This window comes from Corythoichthys intestinalis, chromosome 12 (genome assembly GCF_030265065.1).
Source record: "Corythoichthys intestinalis isolate RoL2023-P3 chromosome 12, ASM3026506v1, whole genome shotgun sequence".
In the NCBI taxonomy this organism is placed as follows: Eukaryota; Metazoa; Chordata; class Actinopteri; order Syngnathiformes; family Syngnathidae; genus Corythoichthys; species Corythoichthys intestinalis.
In genome coordinates this window covers 35,705,784-35,720,692 of record NC_080406.1, presented here as the reverse complement: position 1 = coordinate 35,720,692, position 14,909 = coordinate 35,705,784, and the positions used below count along the sequence as shown (strand labels likewise).

Genomic DNA, 14,909 nt, shown 5'->3' with positions numbered 1-14,909 from the left:
GGCATGTCACTGCACACTTGCTGCTTTTAGGAAGCAAAACAAAAGTCAACGTGTTCAAAAACAACAACAAAACTATTGCATGTCCTGCGATGGGACCATTGTGCAAGCGCACATTGCGATGGTGATGTTCAAACGATATATTGTGCAGGCCTACTTGTGACCCTTTACAGAGCACTTTAAGCACACTGCTTCGCTGCCATTGACGTCACTAGACATCTAATTCATTTTGACAGTCAAAATGAATTGGACATCTAACATGTCAATGGCACTCAAAGATGAGCATTCAGAGCCAGTCCTCCCATTTTAAGGGTTCGTCATTGCCAATAGCATGCAATTAGTTAAATACAATGAAATTAAAAAATTCAACTTTAGAATGTTAATGGAGGCCATAACCAGAGTATTTCTGTTTGTACTTATTTTTTTTATTTATTGTTTTTTTATTATCATTTTTAGATGTATTTATATAACTAGATTATTTCTCTTTGTATTTATTTAATTTATTGTTTTTTAATCACCATTTTTACATGTACTTACATATTTTAAAAAGTATGCAAATAATATTAAAAAAAAAAAACGATAATGATTAGAATGAATAAAAAATTCACATAATGATAACTGAGACCTGGTGTTCCGTCCACATATGGGGACGTTATATTTTGGGTCATGTTGGCCACACTTGCATAGCTAATGTTAATATTGTGGCCTACATGACCAAAAATGATTATGTCCAATAATAATAATGTCCAGTGATGTCTAATACAGTATATGGATCCCAGGTATTTATTACATTTTTTTAAATTATCAAAAATAGTTACCATATTTTTTGAACTACAAGCCGCTACTTTTTTCTCACCGTTTCTGCCCTGCGGCAATTATAATGAAGCAGCTTATTTTTGGATTTTTTTTTTTTTAAATGTATTACAAACAAGCTTCATATTTCTTATTTTTTTAAATGGATAATTAGACATATTTTAAAGAATGGCTTTCCAAATTTTGCCATGACATAGCTCTCAGTCCCTACCAGTGTTGTCAGTAACGCGTCACTGTAATCTGATTACTTTCTTTCAGTAACGAGCAATCTAACGCGTTAGTTTTTCCAAGCAAGTAATCTGATTAAAGTTAGTTTCCTCAGTAACTGTGCGTTACTATTTTGTTTTTGCCTCATACTGTATGTAGAATGAAGAATACTGTAGTCATGTACGAAGAGCATTTGAATAGAAAATACCGCATTTGAGTTTGGGAGTGACATCACATCTCACGTTTTCTCATCGGAAAAAAACGGGTCACGTGCAGTACCATGCTGTATGCGCGCCGTCTGCCACGTAGCCTGGCTACCTATCTGGATGCTAACAGTAAAGGAGCCGGAGAGATACAACAAACGGCTATGAGGGGCCGTACAAGACATTTTTCATTCTGGCCCTCTCACACACATACATTCTCCTTTCACATACATATATATTCACTCTCACACACATACATTCTCCTCTCACATGCATACATTCTCCTTTCACATCCATACATATTTACTTTCACATTCATACATTTTCACTCTCACATTCATACATTTTTACTTTCACATTCATACATTTTTACTTTCACATTCATACATTTTCACTTTCACATTCATACATTTTTACTTTCACATTCATACATTTTTACTTTCACATTCATACATTTTTACTTTCACATTTATACATTTTCACTTTCACGTTTATACATTTTCTCTCTCACGTTCATACATTTTCACTCTTATATTCATACATGTTTACTCTCACATTCACACATTTTTAGTCTGTGTATATGTATGTTTGTATAAATAAAATATGTGTATAAGAGTGAATATATATGTATGTGAGGAAAGTATGTATGAACGTGAGAGGAGAATGTATGTATATATGAGTGAAAGTATAGTAAAAAACGGAAGGAGTCTAGTTGAAACGGAAGCCAGCTCTGATTGGCTAGCTCTGACTGGTAAGCTCTGATTGGCTGAGAACCTGATGCGGGTTACTGTTCATAAAATAACAACTAAGGGTCAGCATGGAAGAGGACGCACAATCACTTCGGCAAGCAGTTGGACTTTTGCAAAACATTTTGTCGACCCCAGAAACTAACTTCTTTGGCTTCCTGTCTCGAGCGGCGCCAAAGGACACAATCAACTGCACCCAACAGTGCTAATTATGACGCAGTTGAAAGTGAAATGAGAGACATTTTTAGACCGAGCAACTCTCGAACCTCTTCAACTGTCCAAGCGGGAGCTAATATGACCCGCTCCCAAACTACTGCGGTCAAGGCACCCTCCACTCGTAAAAACGAAGTCAAGCTAGCCGCCCCTCATTTGGATCATTGTTTGCATTGTGTGCATTACGGTAATGCAACGCGCTGGCTTCATAATGGAACGCGGTGGCTTCACAGCGCGAGTCCCTTTATTGAAAAAAATAAATATGAATAAATAAAAAACGGGAAGCCATCCAAGAACGGGTCCACTTGAGAGAGGCACTCGAGCACCCCGAGACCCAAACTAAAGTATTATGATATAAAAAATAATTTAGGAATTCCGAGTAATACTAGTTAGAAAATTGCTAGTTATTTCTGTCATTTACCCTTATTTCAAATATTAATTTAAAAATATCGGGCTGATATCCCGGGATGGGTCCACTTCTGAGATATACTAGACGACCCCAAGACTCGAACTAAAGTACTCTGATAAAATTCTGATGTATCATTTCAAAATAAAAGTACTTTGAAAATTGCCCATTTTTGCTGTCATTTCGCCTGATTTCAAAAATTGATTAAAAAAAATCTGGTTGATATCCTGGGACGGTTCCACTTCTGAGGTATACTAGACGACCCCAAGACTCGAACTAAAGTACTCTGATCAAATTCTGATGTATCATTTCAAAATAAAAGTACTTTGAAAATTGCCCATTTTTGCTATCATTTCACTCATACATACATACATACATTCTCCTCTCACGTTCATACGTACTTTCCTCACATACATATATATTCACTCTTATACACATATATTTTATTTATACAAACATACATTTCACAGACTAAAAATGTGTGAATGTGAGAGTAAACATGTATGAATATAAGAGTGAAAATGTATGAACGTGAGAGAGAAAATGTATAAATGTGAGAGTGAAAATGTATGAATGTGAGAGTGAAAATGTATAAACGTGAAAGTAAAAATGTATAAACGTGAAAGTAAAAATGTATAAACGTGAAAGTAAAAATATATGAATATAAGAGTGAAAATGTATGAACGTGACAGAGAAAATGTATGAATGTGAAAGTAAAAATGTATAAATGTGAGAGTGAAAATGTATTAATGTGAAAGTAAAAATGTATAAATGTGAGAGTGAAAACGTATTAATGTGAGAGTGAAAATGTATGAATGTGAGAGTAAATATGTATGAATGTGAGAGTAAAAATGTATGAATGTGAGAGTGAAAATGTATGTGAAAGTGAAAATGTATGAATGTGAGAGTGAAAATGTATGAATGTGAGAGTGAAAATGTATGAATGTGAGAGTGAAAATGTATGAATGTGAAAGTAAAAATGTATGAATGTGAAAGGAGAATTTATGCATGTGAGAGGAGAATGTATGTGTGTGAGAGTGAATATATATGTATGTGAAAGGAGAATGTATGTGTGTGAGAGGGCATATATATGTATGTGAAAGGAGAATGTATGTGTGTGAGAGGGCCAGAATGAAAAATGTCTTGTACGGCCCCTCATAAACGGCTGCATCTGCTCACTGGAGATACAGCCATTACTTCACATATCCGTCCAGTAAAGATGACAAAAATATCTCCGTGCGTTGCAAACTCTGCGCTGGCTCAGATGGACTGTCGACCGCTATACACTCGACATCCAATTCAACAAGGAAGCACCTGGAATTACAGCACAACGCGTCGCGAAAAAAAAAACTCAAAACAAAATGACAGGTAACGAGTCAGTCAGCAACTAGCCTTTATAATATGTGTAATTATGTACATTTTATAGTTAGAGTTTGTAATCGTAGGCGGAGTTTTACATTTGTGGGACTGCGGGGAGAAGCATGTTGAAGACTGAAACGAAAGTCAAAAGTTTGGACACACTTCATAATTTTTGCGTTTTATATATTTTCACTGCTATTGTAAATTCTCACTGAAGACATCAAAACTATGAACGAACATGTGGAATGGCAAAAAAAGTGAAATAACTGAAAATACGTTTTGTATTCTACATTCTTCAAAGTATCCACCTTTGAGGTGTCTTCAAACTTTTGGCCAATACTGTACAGTGGGGAGAACAAGTATTTGATACACTGCCAATGGGAAAACCCATTGGCAGTGTATCAAATACACACATCTTGATACTGTTCGAGTTCAATCAGCTGTTGAAGTTGTTGTTGGTAGCGTTTGAAAGCTTAGGTTTAAAGAAATTCTAAACATCCATCTTGCCTCCTCTGGTATAGTTTTGGCTAAGCAAAGCAAAGATAGTCTCAAGGTGCTAGTCACATGATCTGTTCGAAAAATGATTTTGACCCATTATGAAATCTGTACGTTGTAGGATTTTTGTTCATTTCATAAATTTTTGTTGTTTTATTGCTTTCCAACTTTTATAGACAACACTTTAATAACTAGGTCTTTTTTTTCAAAGGGTAAGTTCAGAATTTTTTACATTGGGCTTCATCTTGGAGTTAGCGGGGATTTAATTAGTTGTTGGACTTTATTTAAACAAATTTCGTGCTGTTTGTCAGTTATTTCTTAGTTTCAAGGCTCCGGGATGGCTAAGCTAGGGCGAGTCAATGGTGGTTGAAATCAACTCCATCGACTAATTAAACCCCCGCTAACTCAAAGATTAAGCCTTATGTGAAAAACTCAATTACACGTGATGACATTTTTCTGTTATTTTTATGTTGAGGCAGCAAAAGGCGAAAATTTGGTAAAAAGTAACTGATAAGTTCCTTTTAAAGTAACTTAGTTACTTTGATAATAAAAATCAGTAAAGTAACTAGATTACTTTTTTGAGGTGTAATCAGTAATCAGTAATTAAATTACTTTTTAAAGTAATCAGTGACAACACTGGTCCCTACACTAGCACCGAAAAAGCATGCCAGAAGCATATAAGGCTTACTCAAAAACTCAACATTTTATATATAATTTTGGCTCAATCTGATACTACATGCTGGTACAAAAGAACGATGTTAAAAGGATGGGCGGCTACTATTTGGTACGACAAGAGAACACAATGCTAGCGTTGATTCGCAGTTTTCAACTAGCACTCCGAGGACTTTATTGCCACAGTATGCTACAAAATAGCTGCTACGTAAGGGCTAGCGCTAGCTACCGTTATTAAGAGGATTTCATCCACTTCAAATTTAGAAGGCAAGGAAAAGTGGATTATATACCTTTGCAAATGTAGTGACCTGTTATTTAAACTTGGTTTATTTTTCAGCATTCAGACAATACGAGTTGGTGGTGTTGATGCATGTTTATCTGGTTAATAAGTATATTTTTGATCAGTCAAATATTTCTGTTGCTGGTGCAACTTATAATCAGGTGCGCTTTATAGTCCAGAAATAACCCCTTATCAGGCACGTACCGTTAACAGTTAACTTGAAATTTCAAGTTCTGCCAACTTTATTTTCTTACAGTGTAACAACCTCCTGTCCTCTTCACATATGCTTCTAGTGTTACAATCTAAACATTCTAAGATACTTACCCACTGATCCGGCACTCTTGCTGCGTCCTGAATGTGCCGGTGTGTCCTGCGCTTCGCCTTGCGACAAAGCATCTTCCAAGTTCAAGCCTCCATCTGGCAAAACATACATACCGGTGAGCGAAAGGGCAAAATAATCCCCGCAGGTCACTTTTTATGCACCTCCACCCAAGTGGGATGTTATCCAGATGTTCCCCCCATTCTGATACCATTGCCGTTACCATGGAAACCTCACCCATCCGTCATCGTGTCGTTCCCCCCACGGCTATAAGTGAATGCCTTGCAGGGCTGTGCTCAATAACAAGCATGTAACAATAGCAGCGAAGGGCGTTGACAGTGATTGTGTGAACTGGTGATGACATGGATTTTTAGGATATTATCTGACAGCAGCGATACATTACAGCCTTGCTCTGCGCTCTTCGGGGAAAACCCCGAAAGATTTATACGGCATGTTCAGTGTCAGGCGGGGCCGGGAGATGTAGATTCGTTGGATTATTTACGGTTTGTGATCCTTCAGTTTCGGTTTCATGCAGTGAATCTTGATTGTAAATCGAGCTTGGATGAAAAACAGCTTTCTTTTGAAATGAGTCTTCAATTCGTAATCTCATAAATTAATGTGCATCCAATAACACGGAATAAAATCAGAAAATCAGACAATTTGACGGGTTTACCATTGCTGTCTGCTCAAGGTAAGTCTTGGTTGAGCGGTCTCTCATGGCGCATTGGGTAACAGTCATAGTTAAGGTAATTACACCAAACAAACAAAGGCAGAAAATGAAGTGCCTATTTGAGTGGATGATGGATGACTCATACAATTAAAAAAGTGTCTCGTAAAAATATGCTTTAAAGGGGGCGTTTGCAATTTTAGAAAACTGATTTGAAAACTTTGTATTCATATTACATTAAAAAAAAACAAAAAAAAAACACCCTTATTCATTATTTAATCCCAGGCTATGTATTCTAGCTAAATTAATTATATACTGTACACTATATACTGTATACCAATTTTGTATTCCTTAGCAGTGGAACAGCTGCCTGCTGGGTAATTAATAACTTAAAACCCTACATTGTATTTATGGCATGTGCACCTTCACCTTCATTTGTTGAGCATTGGCTCTTATTGACACCCAGATTATAATGCAACTGGGCCAAAATTACACAATGACTACATAACGGTTAATTGTGAGTTCTCAAAAGGTATTCAGAGAAATAAAAGGATCTAGTTTCAGAGAGCTCTCTAGTTTATTCCGCTTCTGAGAGACATAGAATAGCCCTACGAGGAATTTTTAAAAGAGGAAGTGAGCGAGAGCTGATGTGAATTTTGATTGGCTGTAAAACTTGACAGCGCTGCAGCATGAAAAAATTATTACAATTTTTAGGAATCTGTTAGAAGACTAAAGGCCAATTCACACAGGATTAGTATTACTTGCAGACCTTGGGTGATTTATAATAATTGCAGGGGATGTCAGAGATCACGTGTGAATGTTCCATGTCTGTAATTCAGTGTGAGTAAAAATTCCACCTCAAATTATTATATTTTGCCATATAATACTACAAAACTAGTCAAATGGGAATGCCCATGTTAGTGTTTGTTATATTAACCCCTTCATGCCTAAGAATGCTGCTGAAGGACATGAAACTTTCGCGTCTCTAAAACAATAAATACACTGAATTTAGTTACTATTGCCATTTCTAGGAGACGATTGAATGAAACCTTACCCATCGAAATCAAATCATGAGGTTTGACACGCCCTCTTTGCTATTTTTGGCTCTTTGTAAATGGCTGACCAAACGCAACTTCAAAAAGGATAACGAAACGTGCTTATTTCTCATTAAAAACACAATAACATTAAAAAATAACTAGTGCCTCAACGATTAATCGATTAACTCGAGTAATTCGATTAGAAAAAAGATTACAATCAAAGTATTGGTTTAATTAAAGTGGCATTGCAATGGTTTGTTTTGAAAGTGTTTGCATTTGGTTTTATTTGTTTCGGTGGATACACTGCCCTCTAGTGGCAACATTGAATACGATATAACTCATTTCACATGGTAGAATCCAGCTGCTCCCTATTAAGACCAACATAAGGGATGTTTTTGTTTGAGCTAATATGTTTGCTTATGCATTTAGAAGTATATTTAGCATTTTTTTTGTGGGAACATGTGTTTGAACCATTTGTTAAAAAAAAGCATTTTATAGCATTTAAGCTATCAAACTTTTGCAATGCAAGTTAGCTAATTTTTTTTTTGTTGTACTTAAGTCCTCTTTTTCTTTTCTTTTTTTTTTTTTAATACCGTTTGAGGCTCAGCTCAGGTATTGTAATTTTTTATGTTCCTTATCCGATTACTCGATTATTCGAACTAATCAACTATTGAAAAAATCGATAGCTGCAGCCCTAAAAATAACCAATAAAAGCATGAAGAATCCCCGACCCCCCCCCCAAAAAAAAAATTCACTTTGTGCTGGCGTTTGAGTAAAAAAAAAATTCGCCCAGCAGAAAAAAATGCAGGTCTGAAGGGGTTAATTGTGTGCGTTTTCTGAGTTTCTTTTCCTTTTTTTCCCCTCTTTGAACTCTCATTTAATTGCACACCTTTCTGTATCCGTCCTGAGTAATGGGTAGAATGTGTTGGAAAGTTTGATTAGCAGTCTTGACAGCTTTTCGGGGGCAAATTATAATACAGCCCCACATTGGACTACTCTGCAGCAACCCCCCATCAACATCCAGGAAAAGCTCTGCGGGCCGCAAAAAAAGAAAAAAAAAAAAGACTCAAAGGCTTTCCCGGTCGACCATAATGTCAGTGAAATAAGACTTATTTACAGAACTTTCTTGTCCCTTGCGAATGTACTGCAACTGACAGAGGTTGGCTGAGTTGAAGACTTACCAGTACTTGTAAGGAAGTAAGAAAGTCAGCATTTTAAACTCTGACCTTAATAACAAGTATTACTATTTCAGTTTTTTTTTTAATTTAGAACATTAGGATATATAAATTATGCGAAAATAGAAAGTAAAGCAGCATCAGTGCAAAATTTGCAGTCATGGCACCATTGTATTGTTATTCGTGACTGGGGGAGAAATTCACAAAGCACAGTACTAATAATAAACACATAAATAATTCTGGACGCTAGATTAAGGTGTGGAAATAAAAAAACACGCAGCAAATCAAATTTAGAAACAACAAAGACTTGTGCAGACAAATGAAGGGCGAAACCTCCATTAACACAAATGAACCACATCCCATGTATTTTATAACTTGTCAAGGTAATTTGTGGTAAAAAGAACACTTCCCAAAATTATGTTTCATATTAACATGCTGAGAAAACGGAGTTGCCGTCCAAAGATGAAACAGAAGATTACATGAAACTGAAGGATTACACAACATTTTTGACTTAGTCCACAAATCCGACTGAATATGAGATGTTATTAACATATGTACTGCCAATGATGGCAATGGGTGTCCATCCATTTGAATTGGGAGAGGCTGACAGCTGATGGATTGGACGTCTATTGCCTTCAATGGTGAACAGTGAACGTTAAACACGTTGAGCACAATTCCTCACCTGAAGGGACCTTGGCCTTTAATTTCGTACTGACGTCCACTTCCACGTCCGCATGAGCTGACTCATCATGTGGCGCAGCTGCATCTGCTCCCACTGTGCCTTCATCTTTAAATCCATGCTGTGAAAATGTTTTATTCAACAGAGGGACTCTTTGTAATTTGCGTTCAATGATTGAAGCAGAAGTTATTTTTCCAAGGAGATTGGATGTCTGACCTGATCGTGGGGATTAGACGAATCAACAAGGGCGGTAGGTTGTGCATCTACATCTGGAATTTCCTGGGCAGGTTTTAAATCTTCTGGATCAGCAGCAAGATCTTAAAAAGTGAAAGAAGTAAGGAGAGTAGGAAAGGAGAGGATAAATTGGCCTTTATTGGATTTATTAGTTAACGCAATAGATCCTGGGTCAGTCAACCGGACATGCAAAAAGTGTCTAAATTCGAGATTTCATAGTAAAACCGGTTCATCTTTCAAGCATAGTGAATATCATTTCAATAACCTTGGTTTGATGGAGCTGCTCCTGATTCAGGAGTGTCTGGTTCAGCTCCTTGTGTAGTAGCCTCTGGTTCTGGTGTTGATGCTGGTTCAACTGTAGTCTCCAGTTCTGGTTCGGATGATGGTTCTACTTCAGCCTCTGGTACTTCTGTTGGCTGTACTGTAGCTTCTTCTGCTTCTGGCACAACCTCTGGACCTGCTTTTGCTTCTTCTTCTGGAGCTGCCTCCGTTTGTCCTTTGTCAGTAACTTCTGGTTCTTCTTCTGCAGTAGCTTCTGGCTCTTCTTCTACAGTAGCCTCTGGTTGTGCATCTCCTTCAGGACCCTCTGGTTCCGTCTCTGCCTCTGATGGAGCCTCTGGTTCGGCTTCTACTTCAGCAGGCGTGGCTTGTTCATGGGCTGCAGCTTCAGTTGGTTCGGGATCACTTTCAGGAAGTACTTCCTGTACTCAATGGAGAAAAAACTTGTCATGATTAGAGCCGGGCAGTTTACCGAAAATTTAATGTTACCGAAATGGTTCACGATGACAGACGTAATTTTGGCCATGTCGGTAAATTCAAAGCTTCAATGAAACGAAAAAAATTCACCTGCTTCTAACTGCTTTGACTATGTGTTGTTTGGCTATGCTCATTCCCCTTTAAGTACAGCCAGTGTCCCTACGTGTGACGCCACGTGACTATCAGGAAATCAAATAAACATGCCCGTTGCTCTTAACTGGTACGCTAATGCTACAGGTGAACGTGATTGAGTGGGAAAGTAGTGAAAAAGCTACCGGTTGTCAGGCCACTGGCATTTCGAGTATAGCATTATTCGATGCACATTGTGTGGTGTTGGTGCCAAGAAAGAACTCGATGTCGGTTGTATTTTGGATATGAGAAAGACGACGAACCATGGAGCCCAACATGAATTTGATAGTCTATTTCGTAGATAGCAAGTGGGAGCTGCATACCCCGGGTGCTGGATACAGCCAATTTCTCGGATGACTACACGGATGAAATGACTGCTCAGGCCGTGAAACAAGTGCTCTCGACGTGGGACATGAATTCACCACCACCGACAGCGGCGCTTACCTTGTCGAAGTGGCTGAAGTTTAGCTTAATGAGTGGATAGGGCACAGACTGCATCTAGCAATTAGTATGTCGCGTTATTTTGTATTTTTGTTCAGCATAAAGTATAACTCTATAATATGACCATTTATTGGCCACAGCTATTTTTCTGTATGTGCTTGCTTTAATCTGTGTCATTACTGTCATCATAAAATATTTAAATGTTTTATTGGCATTACAGCAGTATGGTATAGCTTAATGTGTATGTGAGGTGGGGGGTGGGGGTTCGGGGTGTGTGCATGTGTGCGTGCTTGTATTCCAGTAAATACTCTGGGAAAAAAACTTGAAACTTTGAAGTAAACACTTGTGTTGACTAATGTGAAGTTCAAGCCCCTCTTGATGTAAATCATTTGTGTTGACGTTTTTATTACACTGTGGCCAAAGCAATATTTATAGTGTTGCACATTGTTCAAGTCATACAAGCTGTTATAAATGTTCATACTTGAATGCTTATTGTTTACAAGATATTTTATATACTTAATGTTTACACTGCATTTACAATTGTTAATTATGTGAAATAAAAAGCTGGTAAATAAATCATCGAGATACGGTTCATTTGTATTTCATGCATTGATTCATATTTTCAAATTATATAACAGTCCTCTCAGGCGAATTTATCGTCATTTATCGTTATCGAGGTAAATCTGTTTAGTTTACCGTGATAAGTACTTAAGGCCATATCCCCCAGCCTATAGACTTCATAATGATATTGACGAGACACATTCCCCAGACACTGCGCCACGCCTACAAGTAGGGGGCTGTCCCACTCTCCGCTTCAGTCGGTCAAAGTTATTCCCAAACACATACAGCGATCCAACGCCGGATTTAGGTTAAAAGCGCAAAGGCTGTACCACAAGGAATCGTTTTACATAAAACAAGAAACGGAATCATGTTGTCCAAAAGTTTTATTGCAGTCAATATCTGCAATAAAAAAGAATGACATAATATTTGTGTTTATATGTACATGTGTGATGAGCTCATAATTCCATAACTATAGCCAGATGAAAAATACCTTGTAGTATTTCCTTGTTAGAACAAAATCCGTGTCAGCCTTTCTGCATTCGGCAACTGTAATATTACTTGTAATTTTGCTTCATTTTGGTCACTCAAGTGGCCGGCGTATCAATCTACACCTCATGTTAACACAGGCAGCACAGATTGTTAGAATGTTGTCCACGAATGATAAACGAAGTGATGTTAGAATGTTGTCCACAAATGATAAACGAAGTGATGAGAACAAACGCACAGCACAAAAAGTCCCAGAGCTTCATCTATGTCGTGCTGAATCCATTTTGGAGATTCCGTGGGTTACTCTGGTTTGATTTTGCAGTTTCAACTTTGTCTATACACTGCTTACTTCAACCGCACGTCATGTTGTTCTATCTAAATCGGATGTCCATAGCAGAAACTGTCAAAGATGGCGCCGCCCGTGTTTCGCTCAGGAAACTTGTGTATATATTATGTATAATTCTTTTAAGAGTTTTTTTATGATGTCATTCTTTTTTAAACCTGCATCTGACAAATAATACAGTTTGTGAACCCTCCCAAAAAACTCATACTAAAAATAATAATTTTAAGAAAAAGGAAAGCTAATAAAACCTGGCACATACACTTTAAAACGAATTAAAACTAACTGAATTAGAGGGGGGAATTAGGAACTAAATAAGATTCGATCGCTGCCAGACCCTCAGTCAAATTGGATTGGACGTGTTTTGCAGTCGATGGCGGCGAAACATGAACACTCGATGCCAACCATCGCAGTTGAAATGGATTTGATGTCTATCAATGTCAATGGCAGTGAACGAGTTAAGATAGGGTAACAACATGTTTTTTTTTTTTTCAATAGTTAGTCAAGTTACAAGTTAAACAAAGCAACATGTCCTGACCTCAGCAACAGCTTCAACTTCCAATTCTGAATGTTCTTCACTTTCGGGCAACAAGATTGTAGGGACAGCTGACTCCTCTGTTGGGGCCACGTCACCTAATTAAAGCAAGAAGATTGAGAAATAATGAACATAAAGCACATATTTACGGTAACAATATCTTAAAAATCAAACAAAAACAGAAAAATAACCAACAATTGCTTGCTTTTTAGTTATTATTTCCTATAGAAAAAAAACTTCATTGTGTTCCGCATTATCAACTTAACTGTGTGTATTTGAAAAAATTCAGAAGGAAAGATTTAAACAACTGTTGCATCTGTAGTCCATCTGTTATTTCAAACTTTTGCCTGAAAGGTAAAAACAGCTTCACCACTTATAAAATGCATAACCTCACATAGACAGCCCCACCCTGTACTAATGTGTTCCTGCTGCAGCCACAATGGGATGACATCAATCATATCCAACCTTTCGCAACAAAAAATAAATAAAAAAATAAAAAAATGAAAAAGCCTGCATCTACACTGGCATTGTGAGTGTGCGCTAATGAGAAAATAAGAAGAGCTCATCTTTGTTTGACACGAGCGTGTGCGTCTTTAAGACTGCGCTGTGACATTCCCCCGATGCGTGTGAGGAGCTGAGACAGCAAAGCCAGCAGCTTAATGCGTGCGTTGGAAATGCTGAGAAAAATCAAGGAGTCTACGCTCGCCAAAAGGTGACATTGCTGTTGGGAAACGTTGACTTAGGAACAAAAAAAGAATAAGCACAGAATATGAACTGTAAAAAAACAAACAAAAAGGACATACATTTTTAGTAAAACTCTAGTAGTTAATGGTTGCTAGAATTGTACCGTTAAAAAAAAAGAAAGCGTAAACAATAAAATGATAACTGTCAAATTAACCCGATATGAGCGATATTAATGCCCCAAAACATACAGGAAGTTACCCAGAAATGCCCGGAAGTGACCAGATATCATCAGGAAGTGTTGCAAACTGAACAGAAAGTGACCCTATATGAAAATGAAGAGACCTGGAAATGCCCAAAAATCAACTTGAAATGACTTGTGAATGCCACAAAAATCATCAGGTAGTGATGCAGAAGTGCCCCAAAATCAATAGGAGTTGCCCTGATATTAAAAAAAGTGATGCGGAAATGCTCCACTTTCAGCAGAACGTGAACCGATATCAATAGTAAGTGACCTGCGGGAGTTTTCCGACCATCAGAGGATAAATTGCATTTACTAGTGTAATTTAGTAAATTAAATCATTGGCTACCATTGACGGTGCTCGACGTTTTGACTGGGAGGGTTGGCAGCAATTGAATGATTGCTGGTAGCCCTCTCAGGAAAAATTGATTGGAAGTATATCCAGTCTAACAGCCAATAAGTTAAATGCAAATGTGCAGTGGTCCCTCGACGTACGACTGCATCGACATATGACCCTTTTGACATCAGACATAGAATTTGACTCGTCCTTTGTCTCGACCTATGACGACATGCTCGAAATACAATTAATGACAGCATTGCAATTTCATTGTTTTTCCGCAAGACGGACGAACGGCGGACTTTCTTTTGAGAAAAATCTCACACTCTGCATTGAAATTAAGATGGAAACAGTAGAAAAATATGAGCGTGGTGTGCACGTCAGTAAACTGGCTCGACAATACATTCGGAATATGTCTACTAGGCATGTGCCGGTATGATATTCTGATGGTATGATAACCTTAAGCCAAAATTTACTTTGAGATATCAGGGTTAAAAAATAAGAATATTTTTTTCCCATTGAACAGGATTTTTATTTTTGGAAACATATTAAGAACATAAGTATAATGTTAAAATAAATTTAAAAAATATATTCTAAATAAAATTAAAATTAATGGTTTAGGTGAGCCTACACCCACAGCTCAACATTATTACCATCAGAACCGAAATAATAATTATTTTCCATAAAAAGCACGTGTGTATGACTCGTATCATGTTTACATTATACACACACTCTCTTTCTCAACACAGACAGTTGCCAGAGAGGAAAAAAAAAAACGTTTTGCTACCGCTAGACACTCTACACACGCTGGAGTTAACTCTCGTAGCTGGTGGGAATCGTTCATGACAGTGTTTTCTAACCTTTAATTTAGCAAAAATGCTAAATCATATTGGAGGTATT

General features: G+C 37.4%; 1 protein-coding gene across 1 annotated transcript in view; it reads right to left on the bottom strand.

Annotated features, from left to right (window-relative positions):
• The window catches only part of LOC130926996 (retinitis pigmentosa 1-like 1 protein), a 49,166-nt gene that overhangs the window by 11,022 nt on the left and 23,235 nt on the right, over positions 1-14,909 (bottom strand). The window contains exons 2-6 of the mRNA XM_057852412.1: positions 12,754-12,848; positions 9,768-10,203; positions 9,485-9,585; positions 9,272-9,389; positions 5,716-5,808 (exon numbers count right to left, since the gene is read on the bottom strand). Coding sequence (XP_057708395.1) covers positions 5,716-5,808; positions 9,272-9,389; positions 9,485-9,585; positions 9,768-10,203; positions 12,754-12,848 — 843 coding nt within the window. The remainder of the gene's footprint in view (positions 1-5,715; positions 5,809-9,271; positions 9,390-9,484; positions 9,586-9,767; positions 10,204-12,753; positions 12,849-14,909) is intronic.